This window comes from Pezoporus flaviventris, unplaced genomic scaffold (assembly GCF_033815535.1).
Source record: "Pezoporus flaviventris isolate CSIRO_AGI_PZ_B2104156 unplaced genomic scaffold, CSIRO_AGI_Pfla_v1 ptg000013l, whole genome shotgun sequence".
Taxonomy (NCBI): Eukaryota; Metazoa; Chordata; class Aves; order Psittaciformes; family Psittacidae; genus Pezoporus; species Pezoporus flaviventris.
This window is the reverse complement of record NW_026892561.1, coordinates 7,638,158-7,661,955: the sequence shown is the minus strand read 5'-3', so window position 1 is coordinate 7,661,955 and position 23,798 is coordinate 7,638,158. Positions and strand designations below refer to the sequence as shown.

The 23,798-nt window shown below is 51.3% G+C and overlaps 1 protein-coding gene across 7 annotated transcripts in view; it reads left to right on the top strand.

Annotated features, from left to right (window-relative positions):
• The window catches only part of RNF220 (ring finger protein 220), a 224,643-nt gene that overhangs the window by 134,355 nt on the left and 66,490 nt on the right, over positions 1 to 23,798 (top strand). For all 7 annotated transcript variants that reach the window (XM_061451458.1, XM_061451452.1, XM_061451459.1 and 4 more), the window contains 2 exons: positions 3,230 to 3,359; positions 18,325 to 18,370. In XM_061451458.1, coding sequence (XP_061307442.1) covers positions 3,230 to 3,359; positions 18,325 to 18,370 — 176 coding nt within the window. The remainder of the gene's footprint in view (positions 1 to 3,229; positions 3,360 to 18,324; positions 18,371 to 23,798) is intronic.

Sequence of the window (23,798 nt, the reverse complement as noted above, 5' to 3'; positions counted from 1 at the left end):
GGGCAAATCAAAGCTGCCTGCTGCCCCGAGCAGGGTAAGCATCTACACCCCAGCACGGTCCAGCCACACAGAGTGCAGCATCCTTTGCTTGTTAGTGGTACCAGGATGTCCCTGCTCTGGAGAAGAGGGATGTATGCATCTCACTTCACCTTTGCATTCAAGAACAAAAGCCAGGGACTTGCAATGTGCATCCTCTCCCTCTCCTAGCACCCCACACTGCAGAGCTGGGTACCACTGCCTAGTGCGAGATATCACAGTGTGGGATGTGCCAGGCTTTGGGGCACGCTGCGGATGAGGATGCTGCTGATTTGGGGAGACGCATCCCGCTGGCAGCCTCTGTGGCACTGCAGGATGCAGCAGGTTTCATGGACCTCAGGAGAGTTGCGTAGGTGTCCCTGTGGCTCTGCATATGATCCCCCCCTTCTGACTGTCACTTGCACTTAGCCTTGCTCCTGCAAAAGTGCGGTTGTCAGCCCCTTGGGCCAGGAGCTAGGCTCCTTCTGCCTCCTGCTTTGCAATCTGTACATCAGGGACTTGGCTGCATGTCCAGGTCCCTGTTCTCCTGCCTCTCTGGAAGCCCTTACTCCAGTGCAAGCACCAGCCTCCTGCACTCATTGGATCAGGGGATTGTCCCTGACTGTCGCAGCGATGTGGGGTGACAGCTGTCATGTCCTTCCTTGGCAGAAATTGGTCACCATATCATTGATGTAGTCAGTGGGTAAGGCCATTGCTGCTCATTTCTTCTGCTGTCCCAGGCTGAGGTTGGGAGTGGCCATGGAAGGCAGCAAAGCTCCTTCCTATGACCTGAGATCTCTACCCACTGAAATCCAGAGTCACTTCTGCTTAGAAGCATGCAGCCCATGGAAAAGCCCCAAAGAACAACCAGGGGGTGAGAACCTGGGTGTGCAGGAGGTTGAAAAAGGCACCAGCCTGTTGGAACTGACCTGGTCCCCAAGAGGGACCCCATCTGCGCCTGCTGGTCTAAGGCTGTCCATCCCAGCAATGGGGTCCAGGACACTGTCATCCCCTCCCTAGAGAGCAGAGACCTGGAGATGCTCAACCTTCAGTTCACCCTCTGGTGCTGCTGAGAGCATCCCTGCCCCACCATCCCAAGCTGTGGGTGGCAGGCGAGGGGCTCAACGGGCCCCACGGCGGTGGCCTGGTCTGGGATCAGGGATGCGGTGCGGTAGGGCGGAGGGCAGCCTGTTTACCCATCCATCTGCACACCCCACAGCGGGGATCCAGCAGGATTTCCCGTCCGCTCAAAGGCTGCCTGTTTATTTTGGGAGGGAGACTCAGACAGTTCCATTGTTTTGCTGTGAAGTTGGGGTTATAAATAGCAGGTGGTCGGGGATGCTCTGGGGTTATTTTGGGCCCCCACTATACAAAAGTGGAAAAGCTCCAAGAGGAAGGTGGAATTACTGAAATGCCGACCTTTCCCGCAAGGGTCAGCAGGAGCTGGCTGTTTGGGTTGGGTTCTGGGCATTATTTAAACACAAGGGAAGGAGGAGAAAGGAAGGTGTCCGAGTTGCATGGAATTCAGTCTGTGTCCTCCCGGGCAGAAAGGTGGTAGGGATGAGGAGCTGAGGTGCCTGAGGTCTGCCCAGGAGCCATCAGGAGCAGCTCACATCCAGTGGAGAGACCATCTGCATTTTCCTCTGCAAATGGAAGAGTTCCCAGTGGATGGAGAATAGGGAGGTGGAGGATGCCACATGGCAGTGGCCTGCCCCTACTTGTCCCTCATGCCTCAGTTTCCAACCTCTTCTATAAGGAGGCTGAAAAAAAGGGCAGGTAACACCTCGCCAATAGTACTGTGTCCTGCTGGAAGTCAAGGATGAGCTAAGGTGACCCTCAAACTTATTTCAGACCCTTCCTCTCATTAAATGTCTGCCCCAGGCGGTTACACAGTGAGCAGCAGGACCCAGTAAAGCCACTCACACCAATGTTTTATACTTTGAGAAGGTCTATTCCTTTAATGGGGCTTCATTTAACTGGGCTCTGCCATCGTTAGGAGCCATAAAATGGCACCTTTTGGCTCCTGATTGGAAGGCCATGGTGCACGCAGCCCCCTCGTATCCAGTGCCGGCTGCTTTATTGTGCATTACTGCCTCTCAGTCGGATTTAACCAATTTGATCCATGTCTAATACATAAATAAATAATCCAGCAGGAGGGTTCACGTTGGATGACAACAGGCAGCTATAAAGCATGTTTCTCCCTCCAGAGCCATCTGAACCAGGCTCCGCACGCCCTCTCATGAGCAGAGCTGCTAATACAGCTGGGAGAGGGGGGCCTGGAGACCCGCGGGCTCCTCTGTTTTATTGAAACTTCATTGTTTGCTTTAGAGTTTTATTTCATGTTAAATAGATGCTGTATATGCCTTACAGAGGGGGCAATAAAGTTTCTGAGCTGGAGGAAATTGGCTTCGGAGAAGGGATTGAACCAAGGAGATGTGGCTGGGGAGGGGAACAGCAGGAAGGATTTTTGGAGAGGAGGGTGTGAGGCTGCATACTGCTTCCAGGTGGCCCCAGGGGCTTGGGACTGGAGACCACAGGCATCTCACCTAGGAACAATGCAGCCCCAGGGTCCTGGGGCTCAAGCAGATGAAGGGTCCAGAGCTGCTGGTGGTGAGGAAAGTGCAAGGGACACCACCCCAGCCCAGAAACAAGGTGAGCCTGGTCCCAGTGACCACAGGGACAGCCATGCTGAGCATCCAGACCTGCTTCCTGCTATCCACAGCCTGGCACTGCAGGGTCTCCTCTGCCTCCCAACCATGTGGGCCCATGGGGAATCACTCTGCCCTTTGAAGGGGTCATCCTGATCCACCTGACTTCAGGAGGGCTGAGGAGGATGAAGACAGCTCTTCTTGACTTGCTGTTATTTGTTCTTCGGATCAGTGGGCAGTGCTGCGTCATACCGCCTTGCACTGCAAACTGGGAAAGCCAGGGTTGCATAGCGTCACTCCCAAAATGTGGCTCTTGCTGCTCTCCAAGTAAGACTGGAGAGCCCATAGCTGGAGATGGGATGCTCTCATGCCACTTGCTGTCCTGCTGCAGAACAGAGCTAGTCCCTGACCGAGGGAGCATGGGATAGGGAGAAAAACCGGCCTATACCTGGAGAAAATTCCCTGGTTTCAGACCTTGGCTAGGACAGAGACCAGGGCAGAGTGCAGGCGGTGCTGATGGCAGCCGATCAGAGCTAAAGCTTTCTTCCTTCTTTTCCTTCCCGCAGGCAAAAAGAAAGCAACCTTGTTTGACAGCCAGGCTCCGATCTGCCCTATCTGCCAGGTCCTCCTTCGCCCTGGGGAGTTGCAGGAGCACATGGAGCAGGAACTGGAAAAGCTCACCCAGCTGAACATCAGGTAAGCAGCTCCCTTGGGTCCACCAGCATCCCTGCTTAGCAAGCCAGGGTAGCTGTGGATGGCAGAGGAGATGATGGCACTCACAGCTACCAGATACGGGAGATTTAATGCTAGCCAGTGGGGCAGAAACATTTCCCTGGAGTTCACTGCAACGGTAAAGCCAGGTAGAAATGGGTACAGACACCCATTTCCCTGCGGACATCACGTCGCTAACATCCTGTGATGGAGCAGGCCTGCAGCAATGGTGAGCACTGCCCCTCAGCTGCCTGCAGCTCCCTTCAGCTTTCCCCAGCACAGCAAAGTCCCCTGTTTAAAATAATAATTGCATTCTAAGTGCTAGCAGTTATTTAGGAAACGGCTACAGTCAAGGGTTGGCAGATCCCTGGCCCTGACTCCATAAAACTCAGAAGCCTTGGAAAAGAACGTGTTTATTTCAATTATTAATGAATTCCCCAATCATTAAAAGGTGAGGAAAGGAATCAAACTGCTGACTAGAAGCAAAGTTACATCACCAGGTGGTAGGAGAGGAGGGAGAGTGCGTGCGTCAGTGTGTACGTGTGTGCCAGGGCAAGGGGGTGCATGTGGCTGTGCATAGTGCGGAGGATGCAGAACCCATCCCTGCCTGGCTTGGGTCTTCATTTCAACTCAACAATAGCCATTGCAGATGAAAGGAGAAGAAGGGAGCTTTAGAAAGAGAGACCTCTCCAAATGGGTCCTGGCTGAGATCTCCCAAATCCAGCACCCACAGCCTCTGGCTGAGACCTGTATCCCCATTGCAGGCATTGCACGGGAAGATGGAGAAGGTGGGGGGGCCGTGGGGAACAGGCAGCGCATTTATCCCCCGTGACACCCAGTCCTCCTGCGAGCATAATTTATAGTGTAATTTGGGCTGCATCCAACTTAATAAAGGGCCACTGCAAATTAGTGAACAGGTTTAAATGAACAGAAGCAATTAGTGCTCGCAGGAGCCCATCAAAGAAGTTGGGCCAATATCAGAGTGAAACTGAAACCGCAAGCCAGGAGCGGAGGCTGGCTGGCGCGAGGTGGTGATGGGAAGGTGGCGTTTAATGGGAGAGGAAAGGAAACCCTAAATCATAAAGCATGACAAGGGCCATTGTGGGCCAGCTGACAAATGAAAAAGAATGGCATTATTCCTTTAAATAACAGCAGCAGTTAGAGAGGAGACAGCTCTCCCCAGCTTGCCCTCGCTTCCCCGGCCCGCTCTGCTCGGCCACGCAGGCGGTGAAGAAGAATCAGAGGTCTTTATTAATTATTAAATAACGACTCCCTCCATAGTGTGATAGATAACGTTCAATCTAGTCGATGGATTCAGGCAATGGAGGCTAATCTGTAACACAGCAGCTCTGCACAGGGATGGTCCCTACCAGCCCTGATGGGGGCCAGCAGGCAGCAGCAGGCAGGGCGGGCAGCAATAGTGGGCAGCGGGATGTGAGCAGGTCGAGGTCCTATGTGCTGCCTAACTCTAGTGGGGCGGCCTGACCCAGCGGGTGGCCCCATCTCCCATTCCCCCCACCCTTCCTGGCTGGAGGAGCCGGGAGCAAGAACACATCAACAAGAGGAGAGAGAAACTAATAATGGTCTCAAATAACCCAATAAACATAAAAATAAAATGTAGGCCTATAAACATGACGGGCACCGGCAGCCCTGGCCGCTCCCTGCCAATACCGACTTGTTAGGGAAATGGCTGAGCAGCTGTTACTTATCAGTGTGATGGGGAGAAGGGAACGGGGGGGGGGGGGGGCTGCTTTCCAAGGGCCTTTTATTTTTCTTAATTTAAAGAGGATGCAGCCAATCATGGCTCGTGCTGTTAAGTTTTAATAAACCTTAATGATTTGCAACAAAATCATAAATTTCCAGCGCTTGGGGTTAGGAAGGCAGATCCCTTCCTGCCTGCTGAGCCTGCAGTACCAGGGACATGATGGGTGACACAGCAGCTCCTGCCATGGCACCGGGGCTCTCTGTGTGCTGGGATTTCACCCAATGCAGCGTGGCCAAGGAGCTGTGTGGTGGGTGAGCCAGATGAGATCCTGCCAAAAGGCCAGACCAAGAGGGGAGAGGCTGGTGAAGGAGCTGCCCCACGCCATTGACTCTGTTGGGTATTGATCACTCACCAGGGGCTTTTGGGCATCGCCAGAGTGGGGAGCTCCGCGTTGCTCAGAGGAGCACAGAAGAAGGCAAGGAGGAAAAGGGATTCCTCCAGGTCATCACAGGATCTTTTAGGGGTTGGGACACAAGGGAGCTGTAGGAGCCACCTGGATGATGCTTCCCCATGGTCGCAGCTCACCAACAGCCTGGGGTTGCAACCCACCCACACCAGTGACTCCTTGCTCAGCTGGTGGGATTGGTGTTTGCTATCTCACAGGGACAGGGACAGCGTTTCACCCCCAAGAGCAGAGCTGGTGTGAACATCCTGGCTCGGGGCAGGGACATCTCAAGGTCAACCCAGCTGGAGCATCACACAACGAGGCAGCAGGAGCCGTGCTGAGCCACAGGGCAGCACCCACCCATGCCAGGGTGCTGCACATGCCCTGGGGATGGCCGCTGGCCACTGGACCAGTGATGGACATCACTCAGAAGGATCCAACCCTGGTGCAGGGTCAAGATTTCCCTTGAATAAGCAGACTTGAGTGTGAATGAGGGATTGAGTTTCTATCTCTGCTGCCTTCTTGGCGTGTCCAGTGTCCCAAACCAGAAGGAGAGACCTGCTGGTGCTCGCCCCACAGCTCCTCCACCCTGTGTGGGTCCAAGCGAGCCCCATACCCAGCTCCACTCAGCGAGGCAAGGCTCTCTGAATGCAAATTTCATTTCTGAGCCACTGGCGCTGTTTCAAGAGCCGGCAGCCTCCGAGCCCTTCTCGGTGTTACATATGTAACAGCCTCATTGAACTTGACATGTCAAATTCAGGCCATTTGTGCAAAATCTCCCTTTAATAATACCGTTTCATTTCGCTCAAATGAGACTTGAATGCATGTAAAATGGAAAAGGATATTTAAGCGCTAACATTAGGCAGATGTCTTGCCAGAGGCCGATTGAATATATGAGATTTTGAAGTGCTTAACACGTTTTCGGTGCTCCCTCTTAGAATATGTCACCTGGCTTTCTTTTTTCTCCCCCTCCTTTCTTTTTTTTCTCCCCCTCTTTAAGTGAAGGGTATAAATTGAAAGAAAACAAAACTACAAGCCTTGGGTTTATGGGGTTTAACTCTTGCCAGCCAAGACTGTTAGCATTCCTCCTCCAAAGAGGAGCTCACCTTCACAGAGCAAAAGCACAAAGCGGCCCCATGGCGCTGTGCAGGAGGGATGCGCTCCTTGCTCTGCATGTACAGATCATAGGGCAAAAGGTGCCAATCCCCAGCTGAGCAGCGAAGTGCCACCAAGGTGAAAATAAGAAATAATAACAGCAAACCTTTGTGTACAGCGATGCCCTGTGCCCCAGCCAGGCTGGTCGCTGCAGCATACATGAATATTCCTGGCTTGTGTGCATGAAGCTTATCTGTGTGCTAGATGCAGGTCTCCTATCCTCACTCGATTTGTATTCACTTGTTTTACACCTCACCCATATTAAAGGCTTGCAATAAAGCACACTGAAATGTGAGAGTCTTTGGAGCTGTCAGGGCCCCAAATCTGAGCTTTGGCCAGTGCTTTGGCTATACATGCATTTCCCCAGCCCAGGGCTACCCAGGGAGTACAGGCAGACACAGCAATTGAGAGCAGCACCCATGGGTGTCCCTTGGCACAGGCACACATGCACACACCTCCTTGTGTGCATATGAGTATATTGCTGCATATGTCAATGCAGGTAAATACCACGAGCAGAGGTGGTGGACCCCTAAACCCTGCCCACTGCTCCACAGGCAGTGACCAATCTGCTTATGATGGAGAGGCTGGGTGGAGAAGGGGCAGGTCTGGGGCTGTGGTTGGAGTTTGGGGTGGAGGGAAGATGAATTTGATGGCAGATGAGGTGTAAGGGAGGCAGCGTGGGAGCTGTGGAGCCCTCATGGGCCCACGGTGCTTTCTAGGGTTTGGGGAAGAGGCATTTATTGGCCATTTAAAAAGCCTCAGGAAGTCACATTACAAATATTACAGTTGCTGAGTCAAGCACTTGAAGGTTGGGAACGTGCCTTTGGACACCGTGGTTTTAATAACACAATGCTCTGCTCTTCAATATGCAGCGCTCTTTTTAAAATAGGCATTTGGCAGGGGGCATTTTTACCTCCCTGCGTGACAGCTAACAGTTTCTTCCCTCCATTGCCTTGCTCCTAAGCAAACCTATGCTTCAGAGCTGTGATTTCACCCCCCCAAAAGAGTGAGGTGCAGAGGGTGTAGCGGTGAGTTGGGCCATGCCAAATCTGCTCCTGCTTTTGCGGGTGAAAGATGGCACAAGCACAGACAAGACTATCTCAGCTGTTTGCCTTATTTCAAGGGGTTTCTTAGCTCAGCAGACATAGCCAGCAGTATCCTCATGCTGTGTTGTAATATTGCCTGTGCCTGTGCATCTCGGAGCTGGGCACGGTTATGCTTCCCCACTGCCTCCATGGATGGACATGCTGGGTTGGGCAATGAGGGGTGATGCTGTTCTCACAGTGCCCCATGGCTGTGAGAACTCTCTCCTTCTTCACTTTTCTTCCTTTCCTTCCTCCACATTGAATGATTAACCTGAGCATATTTGTGTTTTAAAGCCCATGCCCACCAGTTGGCTGTTCCCAGCATGGGCTAGCAGCTCTCATTGCTCCTTGCCACTGTGCTGCAAGTGTGGGGACACATCCTTGCGCACCCAGCATCTCGGGAGCTACTAATTCCTCCTAATGACCTTTCTGGTGTGTCTTCTGATTCTCTGAGTGGGAAACATTTCCCAGAAAACAGAGGGCACCAGGGTCTCTCACCTTGGTGCAAATGGAAATTGCTACAGGCAGTTTTCTGGTGACCTCAAAGATGCTGTCATGAAGAGGGAGCCAAATAGTACCAGGGAAAGGAGGGCAAGATGCAGTGGGAAGAGTCCTGTTTCAAAGCAGGTGAAATTCCCAGGTGGGAGATTTAGCTTGGCTCTTGTAGACAGCTTTGGTTCATGTCAGAGGAAAAGAGCCAACCGTGAGATCGTGGTGCCCTAGCTCCTGTAGCAGCTCTCAGTGCACCTCTGCCCAGGCTTAAATCTTCCTTCAGCATCCCTCTTAAGATTCTTTTCCCCCATTTGCATGTGTGCTCTTTTTGTCTCAGCAGTCAGGGTTGAAGCAGAAAGCGCTGCCTCAGTCCCTGGCACTGCACTGAGCATCCTCACTCTGCTCGGGGGGGCTTCAGCTCGAGGCTTCTTTATGTAGATAGGAACAACGATAGCTCTCCTCAGGGAACAGAAGCAGCTCTGGACCTGGTAGGATAAGGAACAGAGAGGAAGCTGGCAGTATAGCTAAAACATGAAGGCTATAGGACCTTGGGAGATGGCCTGGTCGCTCCAGGCAGGGTCCCTGTCCTTGAGATGTCTCCAGACATCTGGAGATGAATGCTGGATTTCACATCCTTTCACAGGTTGCTTTCCCAGTGTTTCATGGACTTTCTGGCTAAAGTCATCCTGTGGTAACCACCCAGAGTCTGCACCGGAGACTCCTGCTGATGGACAAGGAGAGAAGCACACAATCCCTGTGGTCCCTCTATGCCCAAATGACAGGGGCTCTCTGCATTACTCCTCATCAGAATAAGGACCTAGAGCAAGTTTTGAGATGTGTCTCCTCCTCAGGGCGCCGTGTGTTTAAATACAGCTGCTCCTCATGCTGCGCCAGGCAAGGGTTTGCTTCATCTCAGTGGGATCTGCTGAGCACTGCATTGTCCCAAAGGGCCCTTGGAGGAGACCTTCCCGGGGCTGGGGGAGCGGTTGTTCTGGGAAGGGCGAGCAGCCACACTGCCACGTCCAGCAGGATAAATAGAGTGTGTAAAACCCGAATTAGCTCTGTTGTCATGTGTCACACCAGGGTCATGGCTCTCGCCTCAGGTCTCCTTGATTTATGCCCAGGGACTTTAACTTGATGGCCAGGTACTTGTGCAGACTCCTTGTGTGGTGAACACTGCAGGAGCCCCAGCATGCGAATGAGTGAGATTAGAGACAGTTTTGAGCGAGAAGGCTTTTTTCCCAAAGCTCCACTGAAATACATGCTAATTTTCTTCCCTGCATGTGGTAGTCGCCTGCAAGCGCTCCAGAGAGGGCAAGGAGCCCTGTCCAACAAGTGAGATTACAACCAATGAAAAGCAAGCACTGCAACCTCCTGCTCCTCAACTTCATCTTTTCCATTCCTTCTTTTTCCCCTATTCTCTCTCCACCTTCTTCATTTCCTTTCTTCCCTTTCTCCCCCTTTTCTTCCCCCTCCCTCCATCTCTCCCAACCCCCCGGTATCGAGGCGACATCTCCAAGCCAAGTACTTTTAATTTCGCCCGTGGCCCTTGCTGACACGGTGGATATGCACAGCAAGTTAAATTCCCGCCTGATCAATAAAGCAGAAGCAGTGTGTCCGACTGGTCGATATTTTTTTATCTGTCTTCAGCCCAGTCCTGCTGATGACAGCCCCCTGCGCTTCAGCAAAGGCACTCAAGGGCATCGGGCTTTGGCAACACAGCTCTTTTTTTTTTATTATTATTTAAATTAAGAGAAAAAAAACCTAGATGCCTTAAAAAAAAAAAAGTTCACGGAGTTTGGCCTTTGCTTAATAACATTTTATGATTTATCTTAATTTTTAATTGAAAAAAATTTGCGAATTAATTGATTTCTGGGACTTGCCAATTAACATTGTAATTGGGTGCATGATAAATTCCGAGGGAGCATCATTTTTCTCCCTCTCCCCCTTGTCACCGAGAAGGGGAATCGTGAGGGCAGCGGCTTCCTATCTGTGCGCCCCCCGCTCCTTCCTGAGGTGCCGCTGCCCTCCTTCCCCCTTGCCACTGTATCTTAAAGAAGGAACAAGAAAGCTAATAAAGTCTTGTTATTAGAGTCTCGCCAGAGGTGACCCCTCAAGGCATAAATCCAGGCCAGGGAGATGGTGGGGACAGGTACTATTAAGTGCCTGACAGCACTTTGCAAGGCGGGACTGGGTACCTCCCCTGCAGCATCCTCTCCTCAGGCCATCGGGAAGGTGTCCAGCCAGCCTGGGGCTTTCCTGGAGGGCTCTGACACCCCTCAAGGTGTTCAAGCAAGTGATTCATTACCTGCGATGTCTCCTGACACTCTCCCCATGAGAGAGTCGCAGTACACATGAGCCTTCACGCAATGCCTGGCTGCTCCTGGGACAGACTCAACTGTGGCACCGAGCATTTGGTACCCAAACGGCTGCTTCTCGCAGCACATGCAGCATTCAGGGCTTGTCCTACAGCCAATGTCCCCCAATAAAACCAGGCTGCTGGGGCAGGCTGGAGCTTGGGAGCTGCTGCTTTGCTCTGGGGACACAGAAGTGTTATTTGCACCCTGCTCTGCCCCAAGCACCCCAGGAAGAGAGTCCTGCCCCACAACAGCAACAGAGCATCCCATGACACATGGCAGAGATGTTCAGTGTAGGACCTCAGCTCTGGGGTCATGGTGTCCAGATTCAGGCATGGACACATCTCCAGCTGTGTGGGAAGTATCATCACCTAAAGCTTTCTCTAGCAGTGTGTCAGATTTAAATGAAACACACTCTGTCATAGAATCATAGAATAGTTAGGGTTGGAAAGGACCTTAAGATCATCCAGTTCCAACCCCCGTGCCATGGGCAGGAACACCTCACACTAAACTATGTCACCCAAGGCTTCGTCCAACCTGGTCTTGAACACCACCAGGGATGGAGCATTCACAACCTCCCTGGGCAACCCATTCCAGTGCCTCACCACCCTCACAGTAAAGAATTCCCTCCTTATACCCAACCTAAACTTCCCCTGTTTAAGTTTTAAGCTGTTACCCCTTGTCCTATCACTACAGTCCCTAATGAAGAGTCCCTCCCCAGCATCCTTATAGGCCCCCTTCAGATACTGAAAGGTTGCTATGAGGTCTCCACGCAGCCTTTTCTTCTCCAGGCTCAACAGCCCCAACTTTCTCAGCCTGTCTTCATATGGGAGGTGCTCCAGTCCCCTGATCATCCTCGTGGCCCTTCTCTGGACTTGTTCCAACATTTCCATGTCCTTTTTATGTTGAGGACACCAGAACTGCACACAATACTCCAGGTGAGGTCTCACAAGAGCAGAGTAGAGGGGCAGGATCATCTCCTTTGACTTGCTGGTCACGCTCCTTTTGATGCAGCCCAGCCAGAGAAACCTGCCTGGAAGTGTCATCATCTCCATGATACCTGAGCAGGGTGTAGGAACAGGGTGATGTCCCCATGTGGGGTGCAGAAAAGTGGTTGAGCTGGCTGCTGATAAAACGAGGAGTGAGGTGTTGAGCCAGGGCAGGGAGAGAGAACAAGCCACATCTAGGGACTGAGGTGGGGAATGGAAATAACGAGTAAACTAAAGGGTGCTTGGTGTCTCTAGTGCTTCTCCCACCCACTTCACGTGCTGGTGTTGTCCCAAAATCAGGGCTCTTCACCTGGTGTGCAGAGAGCCGCAAAACACACAAGAGTTATTTGTGTATGGATCACCTCAAGACAGTCAGCTCACGTGTCCCATGCACTGTCTAAAGCCCATGAGCTTGGATGGGGCTTCACTGTTCTGCCCTGCAGCACCCACTGCACCTCAATGTGTGCAGAGGGTGAAGGATATCAGCCTGGTGAAGCCACAGCTCTCCCCACCAGCCAGGACACCAGGAAGGCTAGGATCAGCCCAGCTCCATGTCTGCCAGTGTCAGTGGCAGGGAATGATGGGGGAATGGAAGGAGATTTATGAGAAGCAGAGTCTGTTTATTATCTAGCAAATGTGGTGCTGCTGATACCATGGATTTATCCTCTTTCATCCCCCCTCTGATTTGTGTCCCTGCCCCTCACTGTGGCAGATTAATCATGGACAGAAAGGGAAGAGAGACCCTCCAGCTTCCTCCTGTGCACTCAGAGGGTAGCAATGACAGCAGCCTGGACCCTTCATCCATGGCTTCTCCAGTGGAGAGAGCACAAGCCATATAGCTGCCTGTCCTGCTTAGAGATGCCCCATTCCTTTCCTCCCATGGCAGACGCCAGCGAAGGCAGAGGCTGCTGCCCATAATCCGTGGGTGAGAGCACTTCTCACAGATCAGGGCTTTCAGGGTAGCACAGCGAGTGAGAAAATCTGTGGGTTATGTATCCCCCCGTTCCTGCAGTGCCCTGAAAGTGCTGTGAATGTTCCTACAGGTGCTTTCAGACCCGCGGTACCCACAGCCCGTTCCCTGACTCTGGGGCATGGGTTTGCAGGTTGGGGTTTGGCACCTCAGAGAGCAAAGCCTTCCTCTGCTGCGGCATCCCTGGACAGCAGGAGCCCTGTGAAGGGATACATAGAAACCCAAGGGTGAGAAATAAATCTTCGGTCAGTTATTTGCCCTGAAGCGATGCATGCCTTCTGCAGAGCCTCTCCTGAACTGCCACGTGAGCTGGGAATAATTAAACAGCCATTACAGCCACGGTAGCAAAGAGCCCCCCAGATCAATCTAATGCATGACCTTTCCCTCTGACTTTCCTTTTTATTTTTCCAGCCACCTTCTTTTCAAATAGTGGGAGAGAAATGAAACAACCTTCCCACCCCAGCCTCTGCTTCATCCCAGGACCACCACATCCTCACCCAGAAACCTATTGCCTGCTCTGAGCAGGGTCTCGTGGCAGGGGTATGGAATACCAAGGGTTGATAAAGAAAACGCAGCAGGGGAGAAAGAGCCAGGGGGTGAATGGGACAGAGCAAATAGGGGATTTTAGCAGACTCAGGTCATGCCACAGTGTTTTATGGTCTGGCTTCATCTCTGCTGCAGCTTCATGTCTTTGAGAGAGGCAGGTGGCTGTCCTGCAGGGTCAGGTTTGTCACAGCTGACCATGTTGGTCTCACAAATGCTGCCTGGGGGAGCATTTGGGAAGCACTGCATTGTAGGTGCAGAGTGTTTCTACTCCTGACTCCAGTATCTTTGGCAATCTTTACCATTGCTCAGCCCCTTTCCCCATCACAGGATGCAGGCGATGCTAAAGGAGCCACAGCAGGTTAAAAACCCCAGCACACTTCCCCTGGCAGCACAGATCATAACCGGCCATGCTGGGCACTGTCACTTGGAGCTGGCTGAAGATATAGCGTCATGTAGTTAAATAAAAAAATCAAACTCCTATTTCCTTATTTAGGCTTCAAGTGACATCTCTGCTTATTTAAACTGGCGTTCACAAAAGCCAATTCCCTCCTTACCCAGCGACTGCTTATTTACAACTGGCGCTGCCATCCACATGGCTCTGCCGGAGGCTTGCTTTGCTGCTGGGGCTCCCATCCCAAGGCTGCATATTCAAGCCACGAGTCCTGCAGCTAAAAGCAAATTGTTTCCACTGGGTTATTATTTGTTTTAAGAAATACATCAGTTGGCAGCAGCTTGTAGAAACCTTTTGGCTTTGTAGAATCTCATGTGGGAGCCGCTGCATGTGCTCTGGCTGGTACCCATCAAATCCAGAGGGCTGCTGAGAGTTGTGTAGAAGAATCGCAGAGCTGGAAGACACCAGCTGCATGGTAGCAGCCCTCTTACCACCTCTTTACACCTTTTCTGGCTGCAATGTCAGTAAGGGATGAGCACAAACATCTGTAGCAGCCCAAGCTCAAGGAACTTCTCTTGCAGTTGTTATTAATGACGTGCAGGGAGTGTTCCCAGGGGGTGGCTGCTATGCCAGGTACTGAGCTCAGCCCTTCCTTGATGGATGCTCATCATAAGCCCTGCCTTGCCTTGAGTGGGGGCTTTGCAGAAATCTTGTTTTAACATGCTTGGGGAGCCCAAGCTAAGGCTGAAGTGCAGCATTGGAGCTGTTTCTGGCCTTACAGTTGCACTGAGATTCCAGACAAGTCCCATCACTGCTCTGTACTCACATTTCCCCTCTGAGCACATCTCTCTTGGTCTTCTCACTCAGGCTGTAGTTACAACCGCAACACAACTTTCCAACCCTTGCTCCGGAATGCTGCAGCGATGCCCTGGCGCAGATACTCTGTGTGTGTTGCAATGAGCACAGAGGAGGAATGCTCCTGTCCCTGCTTCCCTGGGGCAGCTGCCTGACACCAGCCTTCTGCCTGGGCTAGGGGTGAGTGAGAGCCCTGCCTGCACATGGTGGGTTCTGGGAGCAAGAGCAGACCTTGGGTCACGCTCCTCTGCCTGGCAGTTGATAGGGGGGAGCAGGGCTTATCTTGTCTCCTCACTTGAGCACCCAGAAAACTTTCCTTTGGAGGAAAGCTGAGATTCCTACAGAATAAGGGATGATAAGGGACCACTCCTTCCATGTTGCTTCTTTTCTTTTCCTATGGCAAGCATACCCCAAAAGATATAACAAAAGACATAAAGACATTAGAAGGCCATTGTGTACAACAGAAACCGTGGCAGGGGGAGAGAAACACTAAGACTGTGGGTAAGGACACATATTTGGTGTGCTGAGCTACCCTTTGCCCTTTGGGACGTCATGACATAGAGACTGGGTCTGAACAGCCCCTTGGGGATCACTCAGGGAGATGCACAGGGGTTTCCATTTGCATCTGGGGATGCTCCTAACCAAATCTCTGCCTTGGGTTAAAAGACATCTGCATGTCTGTGACGTACCCTGAGTCTTGCTTTCATTGCAGAGAGTCTTGCTAAGAGTAAATGATCCTCTTAAAGCTGATATGCCCTAATATAGAGGAGTGTTGGGTCTCTGGTTGGCACCCAATGGCACGTGGGGACCTGGCCATGCAGCTCCCATTAAGGGTGATGCAGCTGCAAGGATGGACAGAGAGCTCCAGCAGCACCAGAGCAGAGACCTTGTTTTGTCCTCACAGAGGTGTATGGCACGTGGGGATGCCCAAATGCACAACCAGAACCTGTGTCTCAGCCCCAAGAAAGGGAACCAGTGAGGAAGCAGCCTCATATCACTTGGAAGTGCAAAGTTGTCAGGAGAGAGAGAAGGAGGCTGCCCAAATTGCTGGGTCTTTCCAGGGCATTTCTTGTCATCTTTGGTACTTTGGGGGGGTTGCCTAAAAGGGAAAGAAGTTGTTTTGTTGTAATGAACTAGATAAACAATTCCCCAAATAGATTAAAACTAACTGTAACTTAGAAAAGCGGGTAGTAATTATATTTTATTAGCTAGCAAAACACCATTTTTTTATTTCATAGGATAATTCTGTGTAAATCACCTTAATTAGAAGTGTCAGGCGAGCCCGTGAATATCGTACTTACTAACTAATTTCCTATGTACAGGTTATAATTTAAAACACATGGATCACTCGCCGAGTGGAAATATGCTAGCCATGAAATAATGTGGGGAGTGTTGGGGTTATTACTATGTAAATGTGTAATCATTTCAGATCACTGAAGCCTGGCTGGGTGATTAAAGAGAATCCCAAGGTCTCCAAAGATTGTGCTGTCTGCAAGGGCCTAGAGCGAAAAAACTTTAAAAGGCACCGAAAAGTGTTTGAACTTTAAAGGTCTTGATTTCCCTTTTACCATTTTTAATTTGTCTGCGGTGTTTATGGAGGGGAAGGTCTCTCTTTGCTGACGGCCTTTCGATTCTCAGCCCGCTGCCAGCATCCTTAAGAGATGCAGGGGGCTGCAGCCACTGTAATTCAGGGGGTTGCTTAGTGGGATGGAGGAAAGGACCCTTATACTCCAGGGTCTTGGGACTTGGGTGACCAGGGCTTGTGCCTATTCCCGACCAATCTCTATAAATAGATAAAAACCAATTGCAACCTCTTATTAGTAACAGTGGGGCTAAATTGCAAGGAGGGGGTGGTTCTTAATAATCCTTCAAATATAGAATAAAGTAAACTTTGTCAAGTTATCTAAATCAGTCCTCTTCCTTATCTGTCCCAACAGCAGAAGCTTGGCCTTCAGCTGACCAAAGAAACTCTCATCCTGGAAACTGCAGTTTCCTGGCACAAACACCATTTCTGGGAGGAATTAATGAGATTCTTCCTCTTTCCCTCGAAAAGGAATAATTTTAAAAACCTTTAACGAGAAAAGGGAGGAAATGAGTTGGTTTTTTTAACCTGGTGTTTGGGTTATAAAAGGAAAATAAAGTTTCACACTTTAGGTGACTGAGGGATTCAAGGTAGTGCTGGAGATGGGGAGGGGATAGAAATCTTTCCCATCACACGCATTTGGATGCAGGCTGGAGCTGGTGCCAGGGCTGCATCTCAGGGGACAGCAGGGACTGACTTTTCTCTGTGCCACCTCCTGAGAACAGGGGAGCAGAACTGGGGGACATCCTGCACCCTCCAGTAAGCATCCATCAGCACATTCCCTCAGGGAAGCAGGGCTATGAAGGAGGTGATACCCCAGCCTGTGATCCCTGGTCCCCAGGAACCACAGCCACTTGCTCCAGGAGCAGAGCTGCAGCATTTGGGGTGACCTGATGGCAACGGATAACTGCGTGTTTCCCCCCATTTTGGGATGGGGGGTGAGGGCGGTGGCACTGAGAGAGGAGGGAGGCCGTAGCCCTGGGAGAAAACACCTTCCTCCATCCCTGCTCATTTCATAACACCCAGCCATCTGCCAAATCAAGGCAGATTAAAGCCAGCCAAATTCAATTTCTCCCTGCTGGCACTGCAGCTCGGCATCTGGGGCTAAAGTGTCCCCGACAAAGCGAACATGACAGGCACATTGCTTTTTTGTCACATCTAGTACCGTGTTGATCTTCTAAAAGTCTCATAAAAATTTATTGATGTCTCCCATATTGCTGTGATTGAGAAGAAAGGAGCATGGGGTGTGCGGAGCCGGGCGCGCGCGCGCGGGTGAGCGTGTGTGCGTGTGTATATTAATGTTTCTGAAGTAGATCTGATTTGATATGTCTTGTTCTATTGTCAGCATCTGTTTAGCGAGGCTTTTTAATACTTTCTGGCTGCCGATCACTCATCCTTAGCCTGGGATGCAGGCTTGCATACAAATTTTGTTATTAAACACAATTCCATTCCCCCCCTTCCTTCCCCAGCCTCCCCCTTCCACACACCCACCCATCCATCATCTCCCCGGGGCTATGGGGAGCTGGGAGCCAGCCACCCCACCGGCATGCACTTACAAGCCCAAGCACTGGGCTTGGCAACATATTTCAAGAGCCTTTTGCCTGCTGCAGGTGCTTTGCATTGACAAATCGAATCATGGGGAAATAATTTATTTCCTAATGCTGTTTGCAGCATGTTAGCAGGAGAATTTACATGAGAGAGATTACTTTAATAACCAAAAAATTACAGTGCAGGCCTCCCTGCCATGTCGGCTTTGATATGTAATTGTTTCAAGTTTAACCTGTCTGGAGGGGGGGAAGGTGTTATTAAATCTATAGCATCTCCCGCTGGCGAGGGCAGGCGAGGAGGAGCAGCGTGGCGGGGACCTCCTTCCCTGCTAAACGGGGAACAAGCTGAATTAACAAATCATTCCATCCTCCGGCAGAGCTGCTGCCCCCACGCTGTGGCTGGAGCTGGGAGGATCTTCCTTCCCTTGCTCCTATGCCGATTCCACCTCCTTCTCTTTCCTTTCCTCCTTTTTTTATGATGCCTGATCCACCGCTCCCCTCTCCTTGGCTTCCTTCCCTGTGACCCTGCAGGCTTGTCCCCATTTGCCCCAGGGCTGAGAGAGGAGTTGTGCAATACCCCAAGGAGGAAGAAAGTCAGGATTTGACTCTGCATTGTGTGTCTGGGTTTTGGAGGTTCCACTTGTAGGACCATTTTATCCCAGCTGGAGAAACAGTCAGAGCTGCCCTCCTTTCCATGGGTGGGGAGGGGTTAGGGTGAGGAGGCTTTCCTTGGTCTGGGGAAGGAGAGACCTTGTGAGATCCCCCAAAGTGCTCCCCCATTGCCCACCACAGCATTTCAATGACTGATCCCATTCTCTTCTCTCTTGGCAGCAAGAGCTCCATCCTGAAGGATGCCATGGCAGCAGGCACCCCCAAGGTAAGTGAGAACAACTCAGCATGCTTTCTTCCCCCAGAGGGATGCTTTTTACACCCCATCACCTTCCCACCCTGCTCCCTGTATTGCTATTCAGTGTGTCCCAGGAAGGTAGCCACACTATGGGGGCCAGTGCTGGGAGAAGCCTCTGTCCCATTCACCCACCAGGCTGGAGCAGTCAAGTACCCACACGCGGCTTTCTCATTCCCCATGAAGCCAGGGGACAGCAAAGCTGAAGGGCCCAGTGGGCTCAGGGACTCCAGATTGTGTCGAATGACAGCTAATGAGGTTGAGCTCAGCCTGGGAAATCGTGTGCAGGAGCTCCTGTAGCCAGAGCCATATGCCAGCTTTGGAAGAGGGGAGTGGGACTGTCTCAGGGCAGCAAAGCACACCTGAGGAGGAGCCCAAATCACTAAAAGACCCCATCTCGGCTGCATCCCCCTCCCCAGGACCCACTTCCCATCCACTTGGCTCAGAATGCAAAAATGCAAAATGCACAGAGCATCATGGCATCACTGCGGAGGGCACCATTCACTAATTAATATTACCATTAGCTGGACTTCATATGAGAAGGACCAGAGCTTGGGCAGGAAAGTGGGTGGCAGGGAGCACTGCAGGGCAGCTGGGCATTGCACAGCCTCTGGGAACCACGCTGTGCTCCTCAGTGAGGGCAAAAGCAAGTGGTCCAGGCTCTCCTGCCCTTCTGGTGACACAGTTCAAGCAGTCTGAGGCTGCTTTGGGATGTTTCAAACACACTGGAAAGGGCACTCACAAAATGAAAGCAGCTGGACGCTGCAAGTTTCCCTTTCCCTCCTCATCAGGTCTGAGTGCAGATAACTCAACAGTCCCAAACACATCACCTGCAAGGGAGAAGGATGGCTAGGAAGACAGATAGCTGTTTGGAGGGAAACACAGCCAGTGACTGACAGAGACCAGATAAAGACGAAGGTCCATCTCGCGGCAGGGCCGGGCTTTTGAAGTTTCCATTGACAAAGAATCCCATTTGCCTTGAGTGAGGGGATTAAACTGGGACTGAAGCGTCGTTCTATGTAAAAGAGATCAATCGTCCCCTGTCACCACATGGATCTTTTTCCTTTGCCCGTCACGTCTGGGGCTAAGAACATTAACTTCAAGAAGCCAGGAGAGCAGGGAGGGAGAAGGTGAAATCAAGATATCTTTCATTCCCTTCTCAGAGAGCTTGAAAGCCTCTCAGCCCAGGAGGATTCATTATTTCTAGGTGGGTTTTGCTGGGAGACAAGTCCTGTGTGGCATGGGATGGCACAGTGCTGTCACCTTCACCTGAGCTTCGTATTAAAGACCCCTTTGTAACCAGGTGGGATTGAGCAGGAGGAGGATGGGGAGATGAAGTTTTTTCCCCTTCTGCCCACTGAGTGCTTGCAGCATGGGGTGGGAATAGCCCATAGGGATGTGAATTCCCTCTGAGAAAGTGCTGCTGGAGACAAAGCTGGGCCTCTGAGCCACCATTAAACAGGGGTCCCAGGCAGAGGGATGGGGGACAGATCCCAGGGTGGGCATCACTGGAAGTCTGGCAGGAACCACCTGGGAAGAGGTGGGACCTGTACCATGTCGCATTTCCCACCCTGGGCACTGGTGGAAAGTGTTGCAAGCACCACAGGGACCGCTGCAATGTCTCCTGGTCAGTCTTCTCCTGGTGCCAACGAAAGTGCCAGCACCTCCAGCAGTGGGAGAAAGGGGCTGCACCTCCCCAGTCTTCAAGAGCATTCCCTGGCAGCGCAGGCAGGCTGGTTTTCACTCAGGGACATGGGAACTGGGATGGGGTGCAGGCTGGCTGTGTTGTTTTTGTGATCACCAGTGGCTTTAAGACCATTAAGACCACCTTAGGACCCATTTAAGACCTTTGCATGCAGTATCACTACCATTGCTGCTTCTGTGCTGGCCTGAGGCTCTTCCCGGGGTGCATCTGGGGGCAGGGAATTTAAACCCCCATGCCCTGCCTCCTGACTTGGCTCCTATCCCATTCCCATAGTTGGGAATGTCTCTCCTGGCAATAAAAGCCCAGATGTAAACGCATGCTCCTCGCACGCAGCTTTCCTGCCTCTGAAGAGCTGTCACTCACTGCACTGGGTCAATTTTCATGGCAATATGTCAAAGAAAATCCAATCACTCAACATGGGATGTGATGAATGCAGGATTATTGTATCAGATTCTTCTATTATCAGAGCTGGCGAAAGCAGTGAAAGCCAACCAAGAGCTGAGAGCTGTGGGGCTCCAGCCAACCCATCTGCTTGGTGCCTGGGCTCTCTCTGTGAAGGCAGCTTGGAGGGAACACTGAGCACCACATAGCTCTGCATTGTTCTGGATCCTCATTTGCTTTCTGTTAGAGACCAAGTCCAATTGATGGTGATATGCCAGAGTGGACAAGCCACTTGGACAAGCAGATGACAAACCTGCACAGTGAGTCTCAGGATGAGATTCCTATCTAATCCTGACTGCCACTTAGGAAAGCTGGGCTCTACCAGCCTTTGATGGGGGAAAAAGGCCTGAGATAGCTCAAGGTGTCTGCAAGAAGTCCCATAGCCTGAAGATAGCAAGGGGAACACCACTGTCTCCTCTCAACAGCAGTTTCTGTCCCTGTTTGCATGCTTGGATGCTACACCCAAGGTTTGTGATGCTGAATCTTCTTATTGCTGAGTGCCAGGTAGCCCACTGAGTCCCCATACGTCAAGGTGACACCTTCCCTGCAGCACTGCCCAGCATGGCCAGAGGCTGTGTCTCAGGCAGACCGGGCAGCAGGGATGACTTTCAGGGATGTATGGACAACATCACAGGCTCCATCCAGGCTCATGGCTGTCCAGGGGTCTGAACATAGCTGTCAGCAGTGTGCAGTTCCCTGGGCATTGGTCGTGGGCTTCCTGCTCTCCCTCTGCCTTTCCTGCCTCTTGCAAGGGCTGGTACAGGAGAGGAGCACATGTTGAGTTAAACCCATGTTGGTGAGATGTATGAGTAACATTTAGTCCAAGTGTTACTGTTCTTCATTGAGCAGCCAGCAGTAACTTGGAGAGTCAGTATCCCCAGGTCCTCCTAAGGGCACTTCTTTGCCACTCTCTGTCTGTCCCGTGGCTCTCCCTCCACAGGCTATCATCTAGGTGGGTATCATCTCTGTACAGAGAGATCTTAACCCCTAAATCTCAGGGTATTAGCTGCAGCCTGTTACCCATCATCTAACAGGAGAACTTACATCCCCTGTGAAAGTGCTGGTACTGACCACAGAAGCAGAAGACGCTGGGCTCCATGACACATCCCAGCGATGCCGGTGGGGTCAGCACTGGTTTTCCACTGCTGCTCCCTAATACATGACTGCAAATTCACTTTCCCACTAACAGTCCAGTCTGGGCGCTGGCTCCTGCTGCAAACAAACACTGATGTGAGCAGCCAGCAACAAAATCCATCTTATGCACCTAGCAAATACTTGCGGCTGGTTTGTTTAGGTGCGCACCCAGCTCCTCAGAGGGTGCCTGCAGGCAGGCAGCCAGCACGCTGCTCCGAGACCTCCGGCATTGTTGGGAACCAAGCCACAGTGCCAGAAGCCCTTTGATTCCCCCACCAACCTCTGTGATTTTACAGCTTCACTGGGCAGTTTGAGAGAGAATTACAGCATCTAGAGGGAAATTTGACCACTAAAGCCCTCCAAGGAAAAAGAGCTTTGAAGCAAGCAAGATTTGGAGCCTTAAACCTTGACAGAATGTCTGTATTAAGCCCTTCCCAGCTGCCTTGCTGGAGATGGAATTTCTAGCACAATCATTTAACTTCTCCGTATCACATCTGGTGGTAGGAACAGGGGACGGGTGCCAGGGCCCTGGGGTTTTAACTCCTTCTCTTGTGTCATTGGCTCACTGGGAGGGGGTTGCAGAAGTCACTCACCGTATCTGTGCCCCCTCCCTCTGTAACTGTGATTTACAAGGAAAGATTAAAGAGCTATATCTGACACCGCTTTGTAGCAAAGCTATGGCCAAGCTGGGGACATAAGAACAGCCCATAGATATGTGAAAGAGGTAAAATTACATAGGATGAGTGTTGGCTGGTCACAGTCCCTGCCAGTATGGGGTGATGAATACCAGAGCCACTCCAAAAAACACTCTCTGCCAGGTTTTATTCCATAAGACAAATTACCCCATGAACAAACAAAAGCCTCTTGCTCCCCTTGGGCCAAACAGCTGTGCCCTCCCATTGGGCTGTGGGAAACCACTGTGTTTGGCATCAGGAGCAGAGAGGGATGTGACGGAGGAGAGCTGCACAGGCTGGCAGACCCCCGCAGACCTCTTTCCCCTTTATCCCTGGTGTGCCCATAGGCACTTCTGCTGGAAGGGGCCCTTTCCCATACTGTGTAGCTGGTGTCTTGCCCAAGAGGACCCAGAGCTCGATTACAATCCCAGGTGTAACTGTAACATGCACAGAAATAAACCAGCAGCTCACATTTCTGTAAGCTTATTCTGCTTGAAGACCACTGGAATCTTTTAGCCATGGCCAGAAGCTTCTGTTACCATAATTTCTGTTCACTACTCACACCCTTCTCACACTTAAGCCTTTCATCCTCAGTTCCATACCACCTTTACCTCTGCCAGCTAAAAGCCACTAGATAATTTTACCTCTAACTTTACCAGGAGCAAATGTGAACCCTCCGAAAGCTTCTAGGAAACTCAGCTCTAATAGTAGCATCTTTGTGTCAGGGATCCTCCAGGAATAACACAAAAAACAGCTAGCAGAGTTAAGGGGGAAAATCACAGCAAGGCCTGGTATCACTCATTGCTTTCGGGTTACAGTTCCCAAGTGATAACAGCTATTAGCAACACTTTGATGGCTTCCCTACCGTGGAGGGGAGGGCAGGAGACAGAAAACATGTCAAGCCATCACCTCCATGTTAAGTGATAAGTACCTATTTAGACAGCAGCCTTAAAGCTGAATGCATCAAGCAGGGAACACTTTGTGCCAAAATAGAAAAAAATAATAATAAAAAAGCCTATACAGATACATAAAAAGCAGGGTTAGGGTATTTGTTCTGCTGACAGCAGCTGTGATGGATTGTTTAAGAAAAATAGACTCCTTGTGTTTTTCCAGGGCTATCAGAAAGCAGGAGTCCAGCACTTTAATACTCTCAGATGACTGGCCTTGAGAGGCAGCAGAATGTCAGAGGCACAGGCTGGGCTCTCTCAGCACTGACACCTCACCCGGCCACCGGCGAGAGGCAGTGCTTGGTGCTGGGGTCAACGAGTGCCAGCAATTTCCATCCATTTCTTTGGATGCACCCTGACACCTGCACCCTCCCCTTGTGCTGCCACGGACACACATCTTGAGTGCCTATGGTCTGAGCTCTGGTGGCATGTTGGCACCCATGCCCTTGCCAGCATCACCTTGGAGCTGCCCGAGCAGGGAGGAGCAGGTCTGAAGAGCG